Source organism: Chiloscyllium plagiosum, unplaced genomic scaffold (assembly GCF_037043375.1).
Source record: "Chiloscyllium plagiosum isolate Xiang-an unplaced genomic scaffold, Cpla_swu_hap1 HiC_scaffold_27, whole genome shotgun sequence".
Classification (NCBI taxonomy): Eukaryota; Metazoa; Chordata; class Chondrichthyes; order Orectolobiformes; family Hemiscylliidae; genus Chiloscyllium; species Chiloscyllium plagiosum.
In genome coordinates this window covers 33153183-33176439 of record NW_028270165.1, presented here as the reverse complement: position 1 = coordinate 33176439, position 23257 = coordinate 33153183, and the positions used below count along the sequence as shown (strand labels likewise).

Here is a 23257-nt window from a genome sequence, read left to right as displayed (position 1 = left end):
GGATCAAACAAAGAACTGTGGATGCTGGAGAAACTCAAAACGTTAACATAGAACAGAGAACAACCCTGTCCACTCTCCAAGGAGAATGGGGTGCTGTGTTGTGCAGGACCTTCCACGCTGAGGAGGTTAGATTTGATTGGGGCTGGAACAATTATTAATACGATGCATTTTATCCCCCCCCCCCCCCCCCAGAAAATTGTGTTTTGCAATTTGTGACCTGGGTCAAACCTTTTGTTGCACTGAGTGAGCAAAATGAGGAGCAATACAGGAGGACCATTATTATTTTCAGAACTTTAAGGAAAGATTTTTGTTTTAGGGGGGACAAGGGGGGAGGGGGACAAGGGGGGAGGACAAGGAGGGGGACAGGGGGGGAGGGGACAAGGGGGGTGGGGGGGGGGACAAGGGGGGAGGGGGGGGGACAAGGGGGGTGGGGGGGAACAAGGGGGGTGGGGGGAGGGGGGGGACAAGGGGGGTGGGGGGGAACAAGGGGGGGGTGGGGGGGACAAGGGGGGGGTGGGGGGGACAAGGGGGGGTGGGGGGGAACAAGGGGGGTGGGGGGGACAAGGGAGGGGGGTGGGGGGGGACAAGAGAGGGGGGTGGGGGGGGACAAGGGGGGGGAACAAGGGGCGTGGGGGGGACAAGGGGGGGAACGGGGGGGGAAGGGGGAACAAGGGGGGTGGGAACAAGGGGGGTGGGGGGGGAACAAGGGGGGTGGGGGGGAGGTGGGGGGGGGAACAAGGGGGGTGGGGGGGAGGTGGGGGGGGGAACAAGGGGGGTGGGGGGGGAGGTGGGGGGGGAACAAGGGGGGTGGGGGGGAAGGTGGGGGGGGAACATGGGGGGTGGGGGGGGAACAGGGGGGGAGGGGGGGATGTGGGGGGGGGAGGGGGGGGATAAGGGGGTGGGGGGAGGGGGGGGGAAGGGGGGACGGAAGGGGGGGGAAGGGGACAAAGGGGGGAGGGGGGACGGGGGGGGGGGGAGGGGGGACAGGGGGGGGAGGGGGGAAGGGGGGACAAGGGGGGGAAGGGGACGGGGGGGAAGGGGACAAGGGGGGAGGGGCGACAGGGGGGGGGAGGGGCGACAGGGGGGGGGAAAGGGGGATAGGGGGGGGGAAAGGGGGATGAGGGGGGACGAGGGGGGACAAGGGGGAAGGGAGGACAAGGGGAAACAGGGGGGAGGGGGCAATGGGAACAGGGGGGAGGGGGCAATGGGGACAAGGGGGACAAATGGGAGGGGGGAAGGGGGACAAGGGGGGAAGGGGAGGGGGGAGAGGGGAAGGGGGACAAGGGGAAGGGGGACAAGGGGAACGGGGGACGGGGGAAGGGGGACAGGGGGAAGGGGGGGGAGGGGGGAATGGGGACAGGGGGGGAGGGGGGAAGGGGGACAGGGGGAAGGGGGGGGAGGGGGGAATGGGGACAGGGGGGGAGGGGGGAATGGGGACAGGGGGGGAGGGGGGAATGGGGACAGGGGGGAGGGCGGCATGAGGACAAGGGGGAGGGGGCAATGGGGACAAGGGGGAGGCGGGAAGGGGGACAAGGGGGGAATGGGGACAGGGGGGGAGGGGGGAATGGGGACAGGGGGGGAGGGGGGAATGGGGACAGGGGGGAGGGGGGAATGAGGACAGGGGGGAGGGGGCAATGGGGACAAGGGGGAGGCGGGAAGGGGGACAAGGGGGGAAGGGGGACAGGGGGACAAGGGGGAGGGGGCAATGGGGACAAGGGGGAGGCGGGAAGGGGGACAAGGGGGGAAGGGGGACAAGGGGGAGGGGGCAATGGGGACAAGGGGGAGGCGGGAAGGGGGACAAGGGGGGAAGGGGGACAAGGGGAGTGGGGAGGGGGGAATGGGGACAAGGGGGAGGGGGACAAGGGGGGGGAGGGGGACAAGGGGGGGAGGGGGACAAGGGGGGAATGGGGACAAGGGGGGGAGGGGGGGAGGGGGACAAGGGGGGGGAGGGGGACAAGGGGGGGGAGGGGGCACGGGGTAACGGGGACAAGGGGGAATGGGGACAAGGGGGAGGGGGGACAAGGGGGAGGGGGGACAAGGGGAATGGGGACAAGGGGGAGGGGGGAAGGGGGACAAGGGAGAGGGGGGAAGGGGGACAAGGGGGAGGGGGGAAGGGGGACAAGGGGGAGGGGGGAAGGGGGACAAGGGGGAGGGGGGAAGGGGGACAAGGGGGAGGGGGGAAGGGGGACAAGGGGGAGGGGGGAAGGGGGACAAGGGGGAGGGGGGAAGGGGGACAAGGGGGAGGGGGGAAGGGGGACAAGGGGGAGGGGGGAAGGGGGACAAGGGGGGGGGAGGGGGACCAGGGGGGAAGGGGGACAAGGGGGGGGGAGGGGGACCAGGGGGGAAGGGGGACAAGGGGGGGAGGGGGACAAGGGTGGGAGGGGGACAGGGGGGAAGGGGGACAAGGTGGGAGGGGGGACAAGGGGGGTGAGGGGGGAGGGGGGACAAGAGGGGGGAGGGGGGACAAAGGGGGTGAGGGGGGAGGGAGAGGGGGGGGTAGGGGGGGGTGAGGGGGGGAGGGGGGTGAGGGGGACAAGGGGGAGGGGGACAAGGGTGGAGGGGGACAAGGGTGGAGGGGGAGGGGGGCAAGGGGGGTGGGGATGGGGGGGGCGAAGGGGGGGAGGAAGAGGGACAGGGGGGAAGGGGGGGAGAAGGGGGACAGGTGGGAAGGGGGGGGAAGGGGCAAGGTGGGTGGGGATGGGGGGGGCGAAGGGGGACAAGGAAGGGGGACAAGGGGGGGGAAGGGGGACAAGGGGGGGGGGGAAGGGGAGGGGGACAAGGGGGGGGAAGGGGGACAAGGGGGGGGGGGAAGGGGAGGGGGACAGGGGGGGAAGGGGGACAAGGGGGGGGAAGCGGGACAAGGGGGGGGAAGGGGGACAAGGAGGGGGACAAGGGGGGGACAGGGGGGGGGGGACAAGGGGGGGGGGACACAAGGGGGGGGAAGCGGGACAAGGGGGGGGGAAGGGGGACAAGGGGGACAAGGGGGGGGGGACACAAGGGGGGTGGGGGGGACACAAGGGGGGTGGGGGGGAGGGGGGGACAAGGGGGGTGGGGGTCAAGGGGGGTGGGGGGGGAGGGGGGACAAGGGGGGTGGGGGGGAGGGAGGGACAAGGGGGGTGGGGGGACAAGGGGGGAGGGGGGGACAAGGGGGAACAAGGGGGGTGGGGGGACAAGGGGGAACAAGGGGGGTGGGGGGACAAGGGGAGTGGGGGGACAAGGGGGGAGAGGGGGACAAGGGGGAACAAGGGGGGTGGGGGGGAGAGGGGGAACAAGGGGGGTGGGGGGGAGAGGGGGACAAGGGGGGTGGGGGGGAGAGGGGGACAAGGGGGGTGGGGGGGGAGGGGGGGACAAGGGGGGGAGGGGGGGAACAAGGGGGGGGGGGGAGGAGGGGGGATAAGGGGGTAGGGGGGATAAGGGGGTGGGGGGGAGGGGGGGGGATAAGGGGGGTGGGGGGAGGGGGGGGATAAGGGGGGTGGGTGGGAGTGGGGGGAGGGGGTGGGGAGGGGGGGGGGGGAAGGGGGGGAAGGGGGGACAAGGGGGGGAACGGGGGACAAGGGGGGGGGGGAACGGGGGACAAGGGGGGGGGGGAACGGGGGACAAGGGGGGGAGGGGGGACGGGGGGGAAGGGGGGACAAGGGGTGGGGGGGGGAGGGGACAAGGGGGGGAGGGGCGACAGGGGGGGAAAGGGGGACGAGGGGGGATGAGGGGGGACAAGGGGGAAGGGGGGACAAGGGGGAACAGGGGGGACAAGGGGAAACAGGGGGGAGGGGGGAATGGGAACAGGGGGGAGGGGGCAATGGGATCAAGGGGGAGGCGGGAAGGGGGACAAGTGGGAGGGGGGAGGGGGGAAGGGGGACAAGTGGGAGGGGGGAAGGGGGACAAGGGGGGAAGGGGGACAAGGGGGGAAGGGGAGGGGGGAAGGGGGACAAGGGGAGGGGGGAAGGGGGACAAGGGGAACGGGGGACAGGGGGAAGGGGGACAAGGGGACGGGGGAAGGGGGGACAGAGGGGAGGGGGTAATGGGGACAGGGGGGAATGAGGACAAGGGGGAGGGGGCAATGGGGACAAGGGGGAGGCGGGAAGGGGGACAAGGGGGGAAGGGGGACAGGGGGACAAGGGGGAGGGGGCAATGGGGACAAGGGGGAGGCGGGAAGGGGGACAAGGGGGGAAGGGGGACAAGGGGGAGGGGGCAATGGGGACAAGGGGGAGGCGGGAAGGGGGACAAGGGGGACAAGGGGAGGGGGGAAGGGGGGGGAGGGGGAATGGGGACAAGGGGGAGGGGGACAAGGGGGAGGGGGACAAGGGGGGAAGGGGGACAAGGGGGGGAGGGGGACAAGGGGGGGAGGGGGACAAGGGGGGGAGGGGGACAAGGGGGGAAGGGGGACAAGGGGGGGAGGGGGACAAGGGGGGAAGGGGTCAAGGGGGGGAGGGGGCACGGGGGAATGGGGACAAGGGGGACAGGGGGAATGGGGACAAGGGGGGGAGGGGGACAAGGGGGGGAGGGGGGAAGTGGGACAAGGGGGGGGAGGGGGCACGGGGTAATGGGGACAAGGGGGAATGGGGACAAGGGGGACAGGGGGAATGGGGACAAGGGGGAGGGAGGACAAGGGGGAGGGGGGAATGGGGACAAGGGGGAGGGGGGAATGGGGACAAGGGGGAGGGAGGACAAGGGGGAGGGGGGAATGGGGACAAGGGGGAGGGGGGAATGGGGACAAGGGGAGGGGGGAAGGGGAGGGGGGAATGGGGACAAGGGGGAGGGGGGAATGGGGACAAGGGGGAGGGGGGAAGGGGGACAAGGGGGAGGGGGGAAGGGGGACAAGGGGAGGGAGGGGGGACAAGGGGAGGGAGGGGGGACAAGGGGAGGGAAGGGGGACGGGGGGGGGGGGGGGGACGGGGGGGGGGGGGGACACCAGGGGGGGAGGGGGGAAGGGGGACCAGGGGGGAAGGGGGACAAGGTGGAAGGGGGGTGAGGGGGGAGGGGGGACAAGGGGGTGAGGGGGGGAGGGGGGGTGAGGGGGGGAGGGGGGTGAGGGGGGAAGGGGGACAAGGGGGGAGGGGGACAAGGGGGGAGGGTGACAAGGGTGGAGGGTGAAGGGGGAGGGGGGCAAGGGGGGTGGGGATGGGGGGGGGCGAAGGGGGACAAGGGGGACAAGGGGGGGAGGAAGAGGGACAGGGGGGGGAAGCGGGACAAGGGGGTGGAGGGGGACAAGGGGGGGGGAGGGGGACAAGGGGGGGAAGGGGGACAAGGGGGGAGGGTTGGGGAAGGGGACCGGGGGACGGGGGGGGGCGAAGGGGGACAAGGGGGGAAGGGGGACAAGTGGGGGGTGGGGGGACAGGGGGGTGGGGCAAGAGGGGGGGGGGGGGAGGACAAGGGGGGGAGGGGGACAATGGGGGAGGGGGGACAAGGGGGGAAGGGGGATCAAGGGGGGGGATGAGGGGGAAGGGGGACAAGGGGGACAAAGGGGGGTGAGGGGGAAAAGGGGGGGACAAGGGGGGAAGGGGGACAAGTGGGGGGGTAGGGGGACAAGGGGGAGGGGGGACAAGGGGGGAAGGGGGACAAGGGGGAGGGGGGACAAGGGGGGAAGGGGGATCAAGGGGGGGGGGATGAGGGGGAAGGGGGACAAGGGGGACAAAGCGGGGGGGAGGGGGAAAAGGGGGGGACAAGGGGGGAAGGGGGACAAGTGGGGGGGTAGGGGGGACAAGGGGGGAAGGGGGACAAGGGGGAGGGGGGACAAGGGGGATCAAGGGGGGGGGATGAGGGGGAAGGGGGACAAGGGGGAGGGGGGACAAGGGGGGGGGATGAGGGGGAAGGGGGACAAGGGGGGAAGGGGGACAAAGGGGGGGAGGGGGAAAAGGGGGGGACAAGGGGGGAAGGGGGACAAGGGGGGGGAAGGGGGACAAGGAGTGAGGGGGGTCAACGGGTGGGGGAGGGGGAAGGGAGACAAGGGGGGGGTAAGGGGGACAAGGGGGAAGGGGAAGGGGGACAAGGGGGAGGGGGACAAGGGGGAAGGGGGAGGGCGTAAGGGGGAGGGGGGAGGGGGACAAGGGGAGGGGGGAGGGGGACAAGGGGGGAAGGGGGAGGTGGACAAGGGGGAGGGAGAGGGGGAAGGGGGACAAGGGAGAGGGGGAAGGGGGACAAGGGGGAGGGGGACAAGGGGGAGGGGGACAAGGGGGAGAGGGAGGGGGACAAGGGGGAGAGGGAGAAGGGGGACAAGGGGGAGGGGGACAAGGGGGAGGGGGAAGGGGGACGAGGGGGGAGGGGGACAAGGGGGAGAGGGAGGGGGACAAGAGGGAGGGGGACAAGGGGGAGGGGGAGAAGGGGGAGGGGGAAGGGCGACAAGGGGGAGAGGGGGGAGGGGGACAAGGGGGAGGGGGAAGGGGGAGAGGGGGGAGGGGGACAAGGGGGAGAGGGAGGAGGGGGACAAGGGGGAGAGGGAGGGGGACAAGAGGGAGGGGGACAAGGGGGAGGGGGAGAGGGGGGAGGGGGACAAGGGGGAGGGGGAAGGGCGACAAGGGGGAGGGGGAAGGGGGACAAGGGGAAGGGGGACAAGGGGGAGAGGGGGAAGGGGGACGAGGGGGAAGGGGGACGAGGGGGAAGGGGGACAAGGGGGAAAGGGGAGAGGGGGAAGGAGGACAAGGGGAAGGAGGACAAGGGGGAGAGGGGGACAAGGGGGGGAGGGGGAAGGGGTGAAGGGGGGGGGGGAAGGGGGACAAGGGGGGATGGGGGGAGGGGGACAAGGGGGGGAGGGGGGACAAGGGGAGGGAGGGGGAGGGGGACGGAGGGGAGGGGGAAAAGGGGGGGGAGGGGGAGGGGAGACGAGGGGGAGGGGGGACAAGGGGGAGGGGGGACAAGGGGGAGGGGGACAAGGGGGGGAGGGGGAAGGGGGACAAGGGGGGAAAGGGGGGAGGGGGACAAGGGGGGAAGGGGGGGAGCGGGACAAGGGGGGGAGGGGGAAGGGGGAGAGGGGGGAGGGGGACAAGGGGGAGGGGGACAAGGGGGACAAGGGGAAGGGGGACAAGGGGGAGGGGGACAAGGGGGAGAGGGAGGGGGACAAGGGGGAGGGGGAGAAGGGGGACAAGGGCGAGAGGGAGAAGGGGGACAAGGGGGAGAGGGAGAAGGGGGACAAGGGGAAGGGGGACAAGGGGGAGGGGGAGAGGGGGAAGGGGGACGAGGGGGAAGGGGGACAAGGGGGAAGGGGGAGAGGGGGAAGGAGGACAAGAGGGAGAGGGGGAAGGGGGAGAGGGGGAAGGGGGGGAGGGGGAAGGGGGGGAGGGGGGAGGGGGAAGGGGGGGAGGGGGACAAGGGGGGATGGGGAGAGGGGGATGGGGGGGAGGGGGGAAAAGGGGGGAGGGGGACAAGGGGGGGAGGGGAACAAGGGGGGGAGGGGGGACAAGGGGGAGGGGGAAGGGGGACAAGGGGGAGGGGGACAAGGGGGAGAGGGAGGGGGACAAGGGGGAGAGGGAGGGGGACAAGGGGGAGGGGGAGAAGGGGGACAAGGGGGAGAGGGGGGAGGGGGACAAGGGGGAGGGGGAAGGGGGAAGGGGGACAAGGGGGAAGGGGGAGAGGGGGAAGGAGGACAAGGGGGAAGGAGGACAAGGGGGGGAGGGGGAAGGGGGACAAGGGGGGGGAGGGGGAAGGGGGACAAGGGGGGATGGGGGGGAGGGGGGAAAAGGGGGGAGGGGGACAAGGGGGGGAGGGGGGACAAGGGGAGGGATGGGGAGGGGGGACAAGGGGAGGGAGGGGGAGGGGGGACAAGGGGAGGGAGGGGGAGGGGGACGGAGGGGAGGGGGAAAAGGGGGGGGGGAAGGGGGAGGGGGGACAAGGGGGAGGGGGACAAGGGGGGGGAGGGGGGAAGGGGTACAAGGGGGGAAAGGGGGGAGGGGGACGAGGGGGGAAGGGGTACAAGGGGGGAAAGGGGGGAGGGGGACAAGGGGGGAAGGGGGGGAGCGGGACAAGGGGGGAGAGGGAAGGGGGGAGGGGGGACAAGGGGCGGGTGAGGGGGGAAGGGGGACAAGCAGAAGGGGGGGAGGGGGACAAGGGGGAGGGGGAAGGGGGACAAGGGGGTGGCAAAGGGGGATAAGGAAGGGGGTAAGGGGGACAAGGGGGGTGGGGGAAGGGGGACAAGGGGGCGGTGAGGGGGGACAACGGGGGGTGAGGGGGGAGGGGGACAAGGGGGAGGGGGACAAAGGGGAGGGGGAGGGGGACAAGGGGGAGGGGGAGGGAGGAAGGGGGACAAGGGGGAAGGGGATCGGGGGGAAGGGGGACAAGGGGGAGGGGGGAAGGGGGAAAAGGGGGGGGGAGGGGGACAAGGTTGGGGGGGGAAGGGGGGTTGGGGGAAAAGGGAAGAACTTGTGTCCAGCAGCTGGTTAAATTCGGACGGGATTCTAAAGAGGGCGTAGTGCAGGATGGTAATGAAGTGGAGGATTGTTGAAGGTGTCTGGGTAATGACACACTCTTAAATTGGGGCTCACAGCTGCTCATAAACAGGGGAGCGATTGCTCCAACCGCCTGGAAACTGGAGGAGAAAGTTGCAGCAGATGCTGGAATTCATACTGAAAACAAGACTTCATGCTGGAGATCTCAGTGGGCCAGGCACCGTCCGTGGACAGAAAGCAAGCTAACATTTCAAGCCGAGATGAATCTTCTGAGGACCTGCTGTGGTCACTAGTATTTTTTAGTTTCCGGTATAGAAGCTGGAGTTGTTTGTTGTGAAGTTCAGTCCTGTCGTGACTTTTGTAACTTCCTTTTGCAGGGCAAATTTGCAGACGGGAAACGCAAATCGTCTCGATAACAGACACTCGACTCATCAGGACCTGACTATCACTGCACTTTTAAAGGGAGATGGAAAAATATTTTCAACATCGGTGTGACTGGAAACAATCACTTGTGAACACACCCTAGTGAGATATACAAGTGAACTGACTGTGGGAAGAGCCTTAACCAGTTAAAAGGCATCACGTCATTTACAGTGGGGAGAAACTGTTTGTGAACGATCATACAACCAATGGTCAGACTTGGAGAAATAAGAGGAGAGCAGAACAATGAAGAAACCATGGAAATGTGGGGACTGTGGGAAAAGATTCAAGCAGCCATCTCTGCTGGAAATCCATCGGCGCAGTCACACCGGGGAGAGGCCGTTCACCTGCTTTGAGTGTGGGAAGGGATTTGCTGCTGCCTGCAATCTTCAGACACACCAGCGGCTTCACACCGGGGAGAGGCCGTTTGTCTGCTCAGACTGCGGGAAGGCATTCAGTGATTCGTCCAGTCTGCGCAAGCACCAGCGTGTCCACACCGGGGAGAGACCATTCACCTGCACCGAGTGTGGGAAGGGGTTCATTGATTCCTCTAACCTCTTGACGCACCAGCGGCGAAGCCACGCCGCGGAGAGGCCGTTCGTCTGCTCTGACTGCGGGAAGGGCTTCGGTGATTCGTCGTCCCTGCTGACACACCAGCGGGTTCACACCGGGGAGAGGCCGTTCGCCTGCTCCGAGTGCGGGAAGGGCTTCGGTGACGCATCCACCCTGAGGAAGCACCGCCGTGTTCACACCGGGGAGAGGCCGTTCACCTGCCCCGAGTGCGGGAAGGGGTTCACTCAGTCCACGCACCTCTTGACACACCAGCGGGGCCACACTGGTGAGAAACCGTTCGCCTGCTCGGTGTGCGAGAAGAGATTCACCCGGTCATCCACCCTGCAGATGCACCAGCGAGTTCACAAGTGATGGTGCCAGGACTGGAGTTTGCTGTTCAAAAACCTTCATTTATGATGGTTGGCGTCTGCTGTGTGGACGTTAATGAGTCCATTGACTGAGGTAGTGCTTTTAATTTTCTTGGGATGTGGGCATTGCTGGCTGGCCAGCATTTATTGCTCATCCCTAAACATATCCCTTAAAGTTTGGGATGTGTGAGATGGATCAGTTGTGTTTAAATGATCAGCTCACTCAACCTCGCCTTCGTTGCTCAGACCTTTGAGTATAGGGGTTGGGATGTCAAGTTGAGATTGTACAGTGTGGACTGTGTCCAGTTCTGGGTGCCCTGTTATAGGAAGGATGCTGTTCAGCTGGAGAGGGGGTTCTGAAGAGTTTTACCAGTATATTGCCAGGAATGGAGGGCTTGAGTTATAAGGAGAGGATGGACAGGCTGGGACGTCTTTCACTTGACTATAGGAGGTTGAAAGGTAACCTTGTAGAGGTTTATAAAATCATGAGGGACAGAGATAAGGTGAATGGAGGGTGTTTTTGCCCTAGAGTGGGGGATTTCAAGACTAGGAGTCTTTTTTATTTGAGGTGAGAGGAGCAAATTTTTAAAAAAGACATGAATTAGATTAGATTACATTACAGTATGGAAACAGGCCCTTCGGCCCAACAAGTCCACACCAACCCGCCGAAGCGCAACCCACCCATACCCCTACATTTACCCCTTCCCTAACACTGCAGACAATTTAGCATGGCCAATTCACCTGACCTGCACATCTTTGTGACTGTGGGAGGAAACCGGAGCACCCGGAGGAAACCCACACAGACACGGGGAGAATGTGCAAACTCCACACAGTCAGTCGCCTGAGGCGGGAATTGAACCCGGGTCTCTGGCGCTGTGAGGCAGCAGTGCTAACCACTGTGCCACCGTGCCGCCCCAAAGAAGGGCAACTTCTTTTACAGAGAGTGTGGTTCATGTATGGAATGACCTTCCAGAGGAAGTGGTGGATGTGGGTCGTTACAATGTTTAAAAGACATTTAGCTTGCGAACCCACTTAGGTCCTGACCCCCACACTGGGAAGCGTTAGTATACACAGCAGAACCAAAGAGGAGCTGAGGCCGCAGTATAATCAACTGTGATGTTATCGATTGGTGGAGCAGGCTCAAGAGGCCGAATCGCCTACTCCAGCTTTTAAGTTGTACATTTTAAATGTAATCAGTGCAGAAGATCTTTATTACAGTCATGGAGTTGTACAGCATGGTCCAACTCATCTATTCTGACCAGACACCCGAAATTAATCTCGTGACCCATTTCGCACCATTTGGGTTCACATCCCTCTGTACCCTTTCTATTCATGTACCCATCGGATACTTTTTAAATGCTGCAATTGTACCAGCCTTCACCACTTCCTCTGGCGGCTTGTTCCATTCACACACCACCCTCTGCACGAAAATGTTGTCCCTTTAGGTCGTTTTTCAATCTTTGGCCCCCCCTCACCCTAAACCTATGCCCTTTAGTTTTGGACTTCCCTACTCTGGGAAAAGACTCCAGCTATTCACCTTATCCATACTCATGATTTTATAACCTCTATAAAGGTCACCCCCTCAAGCCTCCGACTTTCCAGGGAAAACAGCACCAGCCTATTCAGCCTCTCCCTTTAGCTCAAACATCCTTGTAAATCTTTTCTGCACCATTTCAAGTTTAACAACATCTGTCCTCTTGCAGGGAAACCAGAATTTGAACGCAGCATTCCAAAAGTGGCCAAACCAATTTTGGATGTAGGTTTGCTGGCTGAGCTGGAAGGTTCACTTCCAGATGTTTTGTCACCCTACTAGGTGACATCTTCAGTGGGCCTCCGGGTGGAGCTCTGCTGAAAATTCCTGCTTTCTATTTATATGTTTGGGTTTGATGATGACATCACCAGGAAATGACATCACCAACCCAAAGAAACCCAAACATATAGATGTTACCTAGTAGGGTGACAAAACCTCAACCTGAGCTACAAATCTTCTCAAGATTCGCTATGGCCTAACCCATGTCCTGTACAGCTGCAACATGACATCCTAACTCCTATACTCATTGCTCTGACCAATATAGGCTTGTTTCTCAGATAAGAACTTCTGTAATGACCGAGTGCCCTTGATAGTGCACCTTTCAGACTATTACAGAAGTTTGTGGGATCATTGGTTTTAGTAATGGTAGCATAGAGCACAAAGGGAGTTCTGGCGAACATTTGTCAATCTCAGTTTCTCTTAGCTGTAGTACTGTGTTCTGTTTTGGGGTCAACACTTTAGGAAGGATGTGAAAGCATTGGAGAGGCATGGAAAAGATTCAAAAGAAAGGGATGGGGAATTCCAGAAACATGGATAAATTGAGGAAGTTGATGCTGTTGGTCCTGAAGAGAAAGAGATTAAAGGAGGTTTTAAATAAGGGGTGTTCAAGGGTCTCTGAATAGGTGGGTAGTCAGAAACTGCTCCTCTTGTCAGACGGATGAAGAATCACGGGATGCAGACTTTAAAACGATAGATAGAAAAGTGACAAGAGAAAGGGAATAGTTTTACAACACACGAGTTGAGGATCTGGAACACACCACCTGAGAGTCCGGTGGAGATAGATTTGATAGAGGCGTTCAAGAGAGAACTGGATCGTTATCTGAAAAGCAGAAATATATTGGGCTGTGGAGAAATGGCAAACAGGTTGAACAAGTTGATTTCCCTCTTTGGAGGGCCAGCGTGGACACAATGGACCAAATGTGTAACCATTCCATGACATTATCATAATGGGCACTACAACCTTTGTCTTTAATCCGAGGACTTGTGACTGAAAGCAATTTGCAAGAAAAAAATCAACTTTACCTTTACTACATTTTATGTTCGTAATTTGGAACCACCAGAATGTCCTATAACTTTCCACTGATTAAATCTTCAGTTTGAAGCGTGCTAATTCATCACAATTCCTCATTGCCATAGTGTAATAGAGTCATACTGAGTTTGGAAGTTTTTACTCTGATTCTGTCTTCACAGAAGCTGCCAGACCTGCTGAGGTTCTCCAGTACTTGCTGTTTTTAACTCCCTGTATTATGGGATTAGTACAGTCAGGGGGATAGATCCCTGTGACCAAGGTGGCAGCAGAGTCGGAGACTTCAGCTGCAGCTAACCTGCTCTGTCTGTTTCTTTCTCTTGGTATTTCTTTTCTTCACTTCCAGCCTCAAGCACGGTATCCGGCGAGGCGTCCTCTCGGCCCGGCTGGCGTGGTGGTATCTGGAGGCAGCAGGAGGGGACTGGGAAGCAGTGGTAACTACAATAGCATTGTGGTGCAACAGAGGAGGAGTGAGCAGTGAGGGAGGGCCCCCCCCACCCCCACCCCCACCCCCACCCCCACCCCGCCCTCTGCAGGATCGGTGTCAAGAATAGACAGTGGAGGTATCCCAGAGAGCGAGCTAAGCAGAGGACTCAAACACTGTTGAACCTTTCACTTCCTTTATTTTTCTAGTATATATTAGGAAGGGCGTTAATTTTATTTTTCTATTTAATCTACGAAAGTAATGCTCAACTTTTTAAAACTTTGTTTCTTTTATGAGCTTGTACTTGCGTTTTTGTACCTAGTACCTTTGTTTACCTAAAATGGCACAGTGCGTGGCAAGATCATCTGTTTTTTACTGTACTCCTGCAGTTGAGTACATGTGACAATAAAACCTAAAAATCTATAGCCTTGACCAGGAGTTCCGATCGTTGTGTTGGCTGTTTGATGGTGACTTACAGATCAGACCAGACCTCCTCAAAATGTTCAGAAGATAGTTTGGACCGTAGCTTTTTCTTGCTTCAAAACGTAAGAATGTAGTGCGGTATTCCAGATGTAATTTGATCGGTCAAGCTACCAGATTTGAAGCAAAACACACTTTATTCATGCACTCTAGTTAAAATACAAGAACAAATTACATTTGCAATGCTGATAAACTAGATACAATTTCCACACCGGCTGAGGTAACCCTGAAAGTTCTGCCTTCTCAGCTGAGGTGTGGTGACACCTCTAAAGACAGAGCAGCCCTACAGTCCTTAAGCCAGCAATATACATCAAGACACCCTGCCAGCCACCATGCACTCCATTATTATACAGCAGACCTACTGTATCCACCAGTATCACTTCACCATGGAGAGAGTGCAACAAAGGTTCATCAGACCATTTCTAGGATTTCATAGAATCCACTGGATGGGTATATGAATAGGAAGGGTTTGGAGGATATGGCTGGGTACTGGCAGGTGGGACTAGATTGGGTTGGGATATCTGGTCGGCATGGACAGGTTGGACCGAAGGGTCTGTTTCCATGCTGTACATCTCTATGACTTAGTGTGGAGGTAAGCGATTTCACCCATAGAGTCTACACAACCCCTGCTCTCGAGCATCCCACCCAGACCCATTCCCCTACCCTATCCTGGTAACCCTGCATTCCGATGGCTAATCCACCTAACTTGCACATTCCTGGGCAATTCAGTATGGCCAATCTACCTAATCTGAACACCTCTGGACTGTGGAAGGAAACTGGAGCACCCGGAGGAAACTCCTGCAGATGGGGAGAATGCGTAAACTCCACGCAGCCAGTCGCCTGGAATCGAACTCACCGTTCATGGACGGTGCTAACCAGTGTCTAAGTGTTGTGTAGTCACTCCTAAGTCTGAACTAAACTCATGAGAGACTATTGTGAAATTCAGATGTAGTTTATTATTATGTACTTGGTAATAAACCTATTCTGCTCTATCAGACCAAGCCTCATGAATGAGTACCTATTTCCCTGTGTGGTAGCAGTAACCACTATTGATAAAGATGATTGGTGGGAGTGCACCTGCCTGAAATATCACATAGTTCTGTGGACACAGCCACAGCACAGACCAGGCATTTGCCATGGAGCATGTTGGACACCAGGGGTTGTCAGCGCACTGTAACTTTTAATGGCCATGATTAGGAGATGCCGGTGTTGGACTGGGGTGTACAAAGTTAAAAATCACACAACACCAGGTTATAGTCCAACAGGTTGAATTGGAAGTACACTAGCTTTCGGAGCGACGCTCCTTCACAAGCACCTGATGAGGGATCAGTGCTCTGAAACCAATGCTTCCAATTCAACCTGTTGGACTATAACCTGGTGTTGTGTGATTTTTAAAATTTTAATGGCAGAGACTTCAATACAAGTGGGAAAGGTAGCTGCAGAGGAAAATAGCGTGTGTGTTGAGGTGCAGAATAACTGCCTTGCGAGTGGATGTGCTGTTTCCCACTAGACCAGAGGTAGCAAGGGAATGGGGAGTGGGAGAGCAGAGGGGCTGAACGGCCAGGGTCACCCTCAGCAAATGGTCGTTGGCAGGGGTAGGTTCCGTCCCCCCCAGTGTAATGCTTGTTGTTCTGCAATGGGTGGAGAAAGGCTGTCCCCATCTCAACCCGCTTGTTGGGACAAAGATACTCCCTCCAGGGCTCTGGGACCAGCCGACCCTGAGGCCCCGCCCACCCACCGTCCTCGAAGCCCCGCCCACCCACCGTCCTCGAAGCCCCGCCCACCCACTGTCCTCGAAGCCCCGCCCACCCACCCATTGTCCTCGAAGCCCCGCCCACCCACCCATTGTCCTCGAAGCCCCACCCATTGCCGCGGAGATGCGGCTGCGACGCATGCGCGCCCGCGGCCCGCAAGATGGCGGCCGGTTCCCATGGTACCGCGACCTGACCGTCCGTTGCAAAGAGCAAGTCAACGACCGCCCTTTCCATTGAAGGAGTTGCTCCCTTTCTGCCTTTCCCCCAAGAGATGTCCGCTAACCCGCTGAGCGGTTTTCAGCGTCGTCCTACCCTCCTCCTCCTCCAGCGGCTCTGTCCTGCCCCGACCGGCCGATCGACTGAACCGGAAGGGGCGTGGCCGGAAGGGTCAGCGCCGACCCACCGATGGGTGACGGCGCCAGGAGCCAATAGAGAGCAGGACCCGCCTTGGAGGACCCAGGGGTCCTCCAACCAATCAGGGATTCCTCTCTGGCGGGAGGGGTGGGACTAGCACTGATGGTTGGAACCTTGCAGGGTTGTTGTTGTTGTCCTTGTGTCTTCATTGTCCCAGGAACTTCCATGAGCAGACCTTGCAGCTGGGCTTGGGCTGTGTTTTAATCTCACTGGCCAAGGGACATGAAGCAAGTAAGACGTAGATTACTTTTTGTTTCAGAATTTTGCGGCTTAACAAAATTGAGACTTGCACCGTGGATTTCGATCTTTGCGGTCAAGTCACAGCTAATTGATGGGGCTGAGCAGCGAGGAGTGGCCGTAACCCTGCTTTCCCCACTGCTGCTGGGTCCAGATGTTTCACCAAAGCTGGTGGGGTGATGGGACGCTGCAAGCTGAGCACAGAGGGGGCTGTGGAGCATGGAAGGAAGTCTCCAATTGGGATGCGCAGCAGGTTGTCCAAGGAGGTGGGGGGAAGGTAGGAGAAGGGAGGGGGCAGAAGATGTGCCCAGGGAGAAGTGAGGTTTCAGAGTAGGGTCGGGTCCTGAGGAAGGAGGCCAAGGGCAGGACCGCATCCAAATTCACGCGGCTGGTTGGAGTTCTGAGGGAGTGTTGCGTAGGAGTTAGAATATTGAGTTTGAATCCCGTGCCTCCAATCCTGATGTTTGCAAACTCCTTTCACAAGGTACCGCCGGAGGCAGGGAGAGAACCTGGTGCATCGCTCGATTCAGCCGGGACCTGAATGTCATCAGCCTTTGATTGTGGAATGTTCGTCTCTGCAAAACGGTGTTAAACGTCAACGTGACCGGGAAAGCAGAAAGGTGTACACACGAGTGAGAGTGTTCCAGTTCACTGGCTGGAAAACTTTAGCATTCTATGAAAACGCATCACAACGGGAACAAACGGGCCACGTGTTCTGAGTGTGGATGAGACTTTAATTGGATTAAGCAGACATAAGGCCGCCCATGGAGAAGCCATGGAAATGTGTGGACTGTGGGAAGGGGTTTAATTATCCATCCCAACTGGAATCTCATCGACGCAGTCACACCGGGGAGAGACCATTCACCTGCTGCGAGTGTGGGAAAGGGTTCAATGATTCGTCCAGCCTGCAGACGCACCAGCGAGTCCACACCGGCGAGAGACCATTCATCTGCTCGGAATGCGGGAAAGGATTCACAGATTCATCTAACCTACAGAGGCACTGGCGTACTCACACCGGGGAGAGGCCGTTCACCTGCTGTGAGTGCGGAAAGGGCTTCGGTGATTCGTCCAGCCTGCTGACCCACCAGCGAGTCCACACCGGCGAGAGGCCGTTCATCTGCTCCGAGTGCGGGAAGGGCTTCGCGCAGTCAGCGAACCTGCTGGCCCACCAGCGGGTCCACACCGGGGAGAAGCCGTTCACCTGCCCCGTGTGCGGGAAGGCCTTCAGTCAGTCATCCAACCTGCTCACCCACCAGCGACTTCACACCGGGGAGAGGCCCTTCATCTGCTCCATGTGCGGGGAGGGATTCGACGACTCGGCTGCCCTCCAGAACCACTGGCAGGTTCATTACGGGGAGAGGCCGTTCACCTGCGCGGAGTGCGGCAGGGGCTTCACTCACTCCTCCCACCTCCTGAAGCACCAGCGCAGTCACACCGGGGAGAGGCCGTTCACCTGCTCCGAGTGCGGCAAGGCCTTCAGCCAGTTCTCCAACCTGCTGACGCACGGCCGCACCCACACCGGGGAGAGGCCGTTCACCTGCTCTGACTGCGGGAAGGGCTTCACTCAGTTATCCAGCCTGCTGACCCACAGGCGCACCCACACCGGGGAGAGGCCGTTCGCCTGCACCGTGTGCGGGAACGGATTCAGCGATTCGTCCACCCTGCGCAAACACCGCCTCGTGCACACCGGGGAGAAGCCCTTCACCTGCACCCTGTGTGGGAAGGGGTTCACCTCTTCCTCCAACCTCCTCAGGCACCAGAGCGGTCACCCCGACTAGAGACCCCTGCAAGCAGACTGACTTGGGGTGGCGCCCCCAATGGGACTGACGGGCCAGCGGCAAATTTGCGAGGGGGAGAGGGCATTACGGCTGCTTCCGCAGCACCAAGAGATTTGGGCAGCGAGTTCACAAGAGCTTCAAGGATTAGATTCTGATGTTGCTGACATTCAGGACTGAACCATGTTCATTCTGATTGCTGGGGATTTTGTTTCCACTGACGAGAATAAGTGAGCTGGAGATTAAAAATTCAGGATGTGTTAAATATACTTTATCATTTCTGTGCCAACTCCTTGTGTCTGAAGTTAAGCCAAGAGCTCAGTATGACTCATGAGCACGACAGTGCATCTTTTAAGGTCGTTGTAAAATCTGCTGGGGTCATTGACTTGTTACCAAAAGAGAAAATGCTGGAAAATCACAGCAGGTCTGGCTGCATCTGTAAGGAGAGAAAAGAGCTGATGTTTCGAGTCGAACTGACCCTTTGTCAAAGCTGATAAAGGGTCAGTTAGACTCAAAACGTCAGCCCTTTTCTCTCCTTACAGATGCAGCCAGACCTGCTGTGATTTTCCAGCATTTTCTCTTTTGGTTTCAGATTCCAGCATCCGCAGTAATTTGCTTTTATTCATTGACTTGATTACTGGAGGCATAGAGCACAAAAGTAGAGGCAGTTATGGTGAATCTTTGCTTCAGTATCATTGTGTCCAAATGGCAGATGGAGTTTAATTTGGATAAATGCGAGGTGTTGTATTTTGCTAGGGAGACTTACACAATTAAAAGTAGGGCTTTGGGTACAAAGAACAAAGAATATTCCAGCACAGGAACAGGCCCTTCGGCCCTCCAAGCCTGCGCCGATCCAGATCCTCTATCTAAATCTGTCATCTATTTTCTAAGGGTCTGCTCCCTGCCCATTACTGTATCTGTCTAGATACATCTTAAATGACACTATCGTGCTCGCCTCTACCACCTCCACTGGGGCAATGTGTTCCAGGTACCCATCACCCTCTGTGTAAAGAACTTTCCACGCTTATCTCCCTTAACCTTTTCCCCTCTCACCTTGAACTTGTGACCCCTAGTAATCGAGCCCCTCACTCTGGGGGAAAAAGCTTCTTGCTATCCACCCTATCTGTACCTGTCATGCTTTTGTAGGCCTCCATCAGGTTCCCCCATCAACCTCCAATGAAAATAATCCTGATCTATTCAACCTCTCTTCATAGCTAGCACCCTCCATACCAGGTGAACGTCCTCTGCACCCTCTCCAAAGCATCCATATCCTTTTGGTAATGTGGCAACCATATTTGTACGCAATGTTCCAAATGTAGTGTTGTAGAACAGAGAGAGACCTCGGGGTTCAGGTACATAATTCTTTGGAATTTCCGTCATAGGTGGGCAGGGTGGTTAAGAAGGCATTTAATGTGGCTTGCCTTCATTGCTCAAACTTTTGAGAACAGGAGTTGGGACGTCATGTTGAGGTCATACAGGACGTTGCTGAGGACAGTCTAGTTTGGGTCACCCAGGAGATTATTAAACTGGAGAGGGTTCAAAAAAAAGAGACTCACCAGGATGTTGCTGGGAATTTTTTAAAGAATTCATTCACAGGATGAGGGCCTGGCTAGCCAGGCCCAGCATTTATTGCCCCATGGGTGGCACGGTGGCTCAGTGGTTAGCACTGCTGCCTCACAGCGCCAGGGACCCGGGTTCGATTCCAGCCTTGAGCGACTGTCTGTGTGGGTTTCCTCCGGGTGCTCCAGTTTCCTCCCACAGTCCAAAGATGTGCAGGTTTGGGTGAATTGGCCATGCTAAATTGCCCGTAGTGTTAGGTGCATTAGTCAGTGGGAAATGGGTCTGGGTGGGTTACTCTTTGGAGGGTCGGTGTGGACTAGTTGGGCTGAAGGGCCTGTTTCCACACTGTGGGGAATCTAATCTAATCTTCCCACAATCCCGAATTACCCAGAGGGCCGTTAAGAGTCAACCACATTGCTGTGGGTCTGGAATCACACGCAGGCCCAGACTCGATGAGGGTGGCAGATCTCCTTAGATGGGCTTTTCCAACGATCGACAATGGATTCACGGTCATCGTGAGACTTTTCATTCCAGATTTTTATTAAATTCAAATTCCACCATGTGCCATGGAGAGATTCAAACCCGGCTCCCCAGAACATTGCCTGGTCTCTGGATTAATCATCCAGCCAGGCCATTGACTCCCCTTGTGGAGGGTTTGAGTTATGGTGAAGGGGACTGTCTTCCCTGGAGTGTAGGAAGTTCAGGGGTTATAGAAGTCTCTGAAATCACGAGGGGTATGGATGAGGTGAATGTCAGCTGTCTTTTCCCTAGAGTAGGGTATTTCAAGACTAAGAGGGGCATATTTTTAGGCTGAGAGGAGCAAGGTTTAAAAAAGGACATGGGGCCAATGTTTTTACACAGAGAGTGGTTCTTGTGTGGAATGAACTTCCAGAGGAAGTCGTTTCTGTGAGCACCGTTACAATGTTTAAAAGACATGGAGCGTCGGAGGCTGAGGGGTGACCTTATAGAGGTTTACAAAATCATGAGGGGCATGGATAGGGTAAACAGGCAAAGTCTTTTCCCTGGGGTTGGGGAGTCCAGAACTAGAGGGCATAGGTTAGGGTGAGAGGGGAAAGATATACAAGAGACCTAAGGGGCAACTTTTTCACACAGAGGGTGGTACGTGTATGGAATGAGCTGCCAGAGGAAGTGGTGGAGGCTGGTACAGTTGCAACATTTAAGAGGCATTTGGATGGGGATATGAATAGGAAGGGTTTGGAGGGATATGGGCCGGGTGCTGGCAGGTGGGACTAGATTGGGTTGGGATATCTGGTCGGCATGGACGGGTTGGACCGAAGGGTTCTGTTTCCATGCTCTTTGACTCTCTGTGCCTCAAATCTGAGGAGCGCCTTTAGGAAAGATGTGAGGGCATTGGAAGGGGTGCGGCAAAGATTCGAGAGAATGATCTTCGGCATGAGGAAGCTAAGTGCATAAACGTGAATGACTGGAGAGAGACGATTGAGAGATCTGATAGAGTTGTTCAAAACCACAATAAGAGGGGACAGAACATCTCAGGAGAATGATGGGTGAAAGGATCAGGAACTCAAAGACACCAACTTAAGGCGATTAACAAAAGAAGCAAATAGTCACTTGGTAGTGCAGAACTTGAGAATGTTGCTGAAAAGGACACCATTTCTGTCAAAGATTTTTTGCTCCAGATGTAAGGACGTTCACACCAATGCAAAGGAGAACAATATTTGACACTGTACGAGTAGATATTGTTGATTGGTTGGCGAGTGAGCTCTGGTAGAGTGGTTGCTATGGGGAATACACCAGTTAGATGATGACTGACAGTTCGCTATCAAGGCAATGCTTCTGCCAAACAGAGTCCACTTGACACCCACATTTTACACTAATACTCGATAAGCTGTTGCTTCCTTCACACTTGACATCCTTGTGAATGTGCTGACGAGTGCAAGGTGAAACGTTTGTTCTGGCCTGGGCCAGACTCCCAAAAAATGTGTTCAGGTAGCCCAGACCCTAACTTTCTCTTATTGTAAAGGCAGATGTGAAGTGGATATTCCAGGTGTGATACCGCTGGTCAAACCACTCGGCTTTAAGCAAAAAGGAATTTATTTAAACACTACAATTGAAACACGAACAAAAGAAAATGAAATTTAGAATAAATGTAAGTATTAGAAAACCCGATACAGCAACTTAACTAAGGAGCTGTTCCAATCCAGTAACATCCCATAAGTACACCCCTGGGTAAAAAGGGAAATTCAAACACAGGTTCGGACAGGCAGAAGGGAACAACATCCAAAGAGATTTCAGAGAGAAAGTCAGTTGCTGAAGCTTGCAACCTTTCTGGACTCCAGCATCTTGTGATTGCCACAGCTAAACCAAATGAGAAAAAACCTGAACTGGCCACTCCCGTGACATTATTTAAAAAACCCAAGAACGGCACAGTGGCTCAGTAGTTAGCTCTGCTGCCTCACAGAGCCGGGTTTGATGCCAGCCTCGGGCGACTGTTTGTGTAGTGTTTGCAAATTCTCCCCGTGCCCGTGTGGGTTTGCTGTGGTTTCCTCCCACGGTCCAAAGATGTGCAGGTTAGGGTGAATTGGCCGTGCTAAATTGCTCAAAGTGTTAGGTGCATTAGTCAGAGGGGAAATGGGTCTGGGTGGGTTACTCTTCAGAGGGTCGGTGTGGACTGGTTGGGCCAAAGGGCCTATTTCCATACTGTGGGGAATCTAATCTTAATCTAAAGTGACAGCATGGTCATGAGTTTCAACAAAACAGGTTTTTTTTTTCAGCAGTGCACAGAGGCAAAAGCAACACTAGGAAAGACCTTTTTTGTTAATGCAATGAGAGGTTCGGACATGGAATGTACTACCTGAGAGATTGGAGGAAGAGTCGCCCCACAACCTTCAGAAGGGAATGAGATAAGTATTTGTGAAGCAAATGTTTGCAGGGTGACGTGCAAAAGGTGCAAGAGTGAAATGTAGCTCTGGAAAGATGTGCTGGAACCATAGAACGTGGAACATTCCAGCGCAGTACAGGCCCTTTGGCCCTCGATGTTGTGCCGACCTGTGGAACCAATGTGAAGCCCATCTAACCTACACTATTCCATTTACATCCATATGTTTATCCAATGACCATTTAAATGCTCTTAAGGTTGGCGAGTCTACTGCTGTTGCAGGCAGTGTGTTCCACACCCCTACTACTCTCTGAGTAAAGAAACTACCTCTGACATCTGTCCTATATCTATCACCCTTCGATTTAAAGCTGTGTCCCCTCACGCTGGCCATCACCATCCAAGAATTATGTATTAGAATTACAGATAATACATTAACTTACTGTTGTCATGCGTAACTATGTAGGTGTAGTGGTAGGATTAAAAATCACACAACACCAGGTTATAGTCCAACAGGCTTATTTAGAAGCACACTAGCTTTCGGAGCACCGCTCCTTTATCAGATGGTTGTGGAGTATAATATTGTAGGACACAGAATTTATAGCAAAAGCGGTATAACTGAATTAATATAATAATCATAATCTATCTTGTCCATCACTGATTCAACATCTTGCATTCAACCTCAAATCTCAATATATACTTTCAGTTACACCACGTTGTAAACTTTTGCTAAAACTTCTGTGTCCTACAATCTTATATTCCACAACCACCTGATGAAGGAGCAGCACTTCGAAAGCTAGTGCCCACCCCAGCCCAACACCGGATCCTCAAAATCAGGATTAAACCTGATATCTTCAAACCGGGTCATTACGAGTTAGCTGAACATGAGAATGGGTGATTGAAGACAAGTGGGTAATTACTGGGTAAGTGCAAGATGGTTGTCATGGGCAACCATATGACGCCTAGAGGATGGTGTTTCATACAATGGAATGTCTGGAAAAGTGCTGAAAGCACAGGATAATATTAATAGCAGGACACTGGTTAGACTCCACCTCAGAGTGCGGTCACAGTCGGTTAAGTTCTTCAGACCAGCCATTGTGAAGCAGTGTCTCAGATGGGCAGAAGGCTCATTGTTAGATATGTTGGACATGTCTAAAGTAGTTTCGCTAATTGGCTTGCATATGTTTCGAGTATATCTAAAGTAGAT

At 57.1% G+C, this 23257-nt stretch overlaps 1 protein-coding gene across 2 annotated transcripts; it reads left to right on the top strand.

Annotated features, from left to right (window-relative positions):
- Positions 1-5: 5 nt before the first annotated feature.
- LOC122543452 (uncharacterized) lies at positions 6-17782 on the top strand. 2 transcript variants are annotated; one of them, XM_087974344.1, is made up of 3 exons: positions 6-125; positions 8753-9715; positions 16619-17782. In XM_087974344.1, the coding sequence occupies exons 2-3, from the start codon at positions 9042-9044 to the stop codon at positions 17637-17639; spliced, it is 1695 nt and encodes a 564-aa protein (XP_087830470.1). In that variant the 5' UTR covers positions 6-125; positions 8753-9041; the 3' UTR covers positions 17640-17782. The 2 variants fall into 2 exon arrangements, with proteins under 2 accessions (XP_087830470.1, XP_043538090.2); XM_043682155.2 differs by lacking the exons at positions 6-125; positions 8753-9715 and adding an exon at positions 15380-15855 and having other exon boundaries at positions 16346-17782.
- The last annotated feature ends 5475 nt before the right edge of the window (positions 17783-23257 follow it).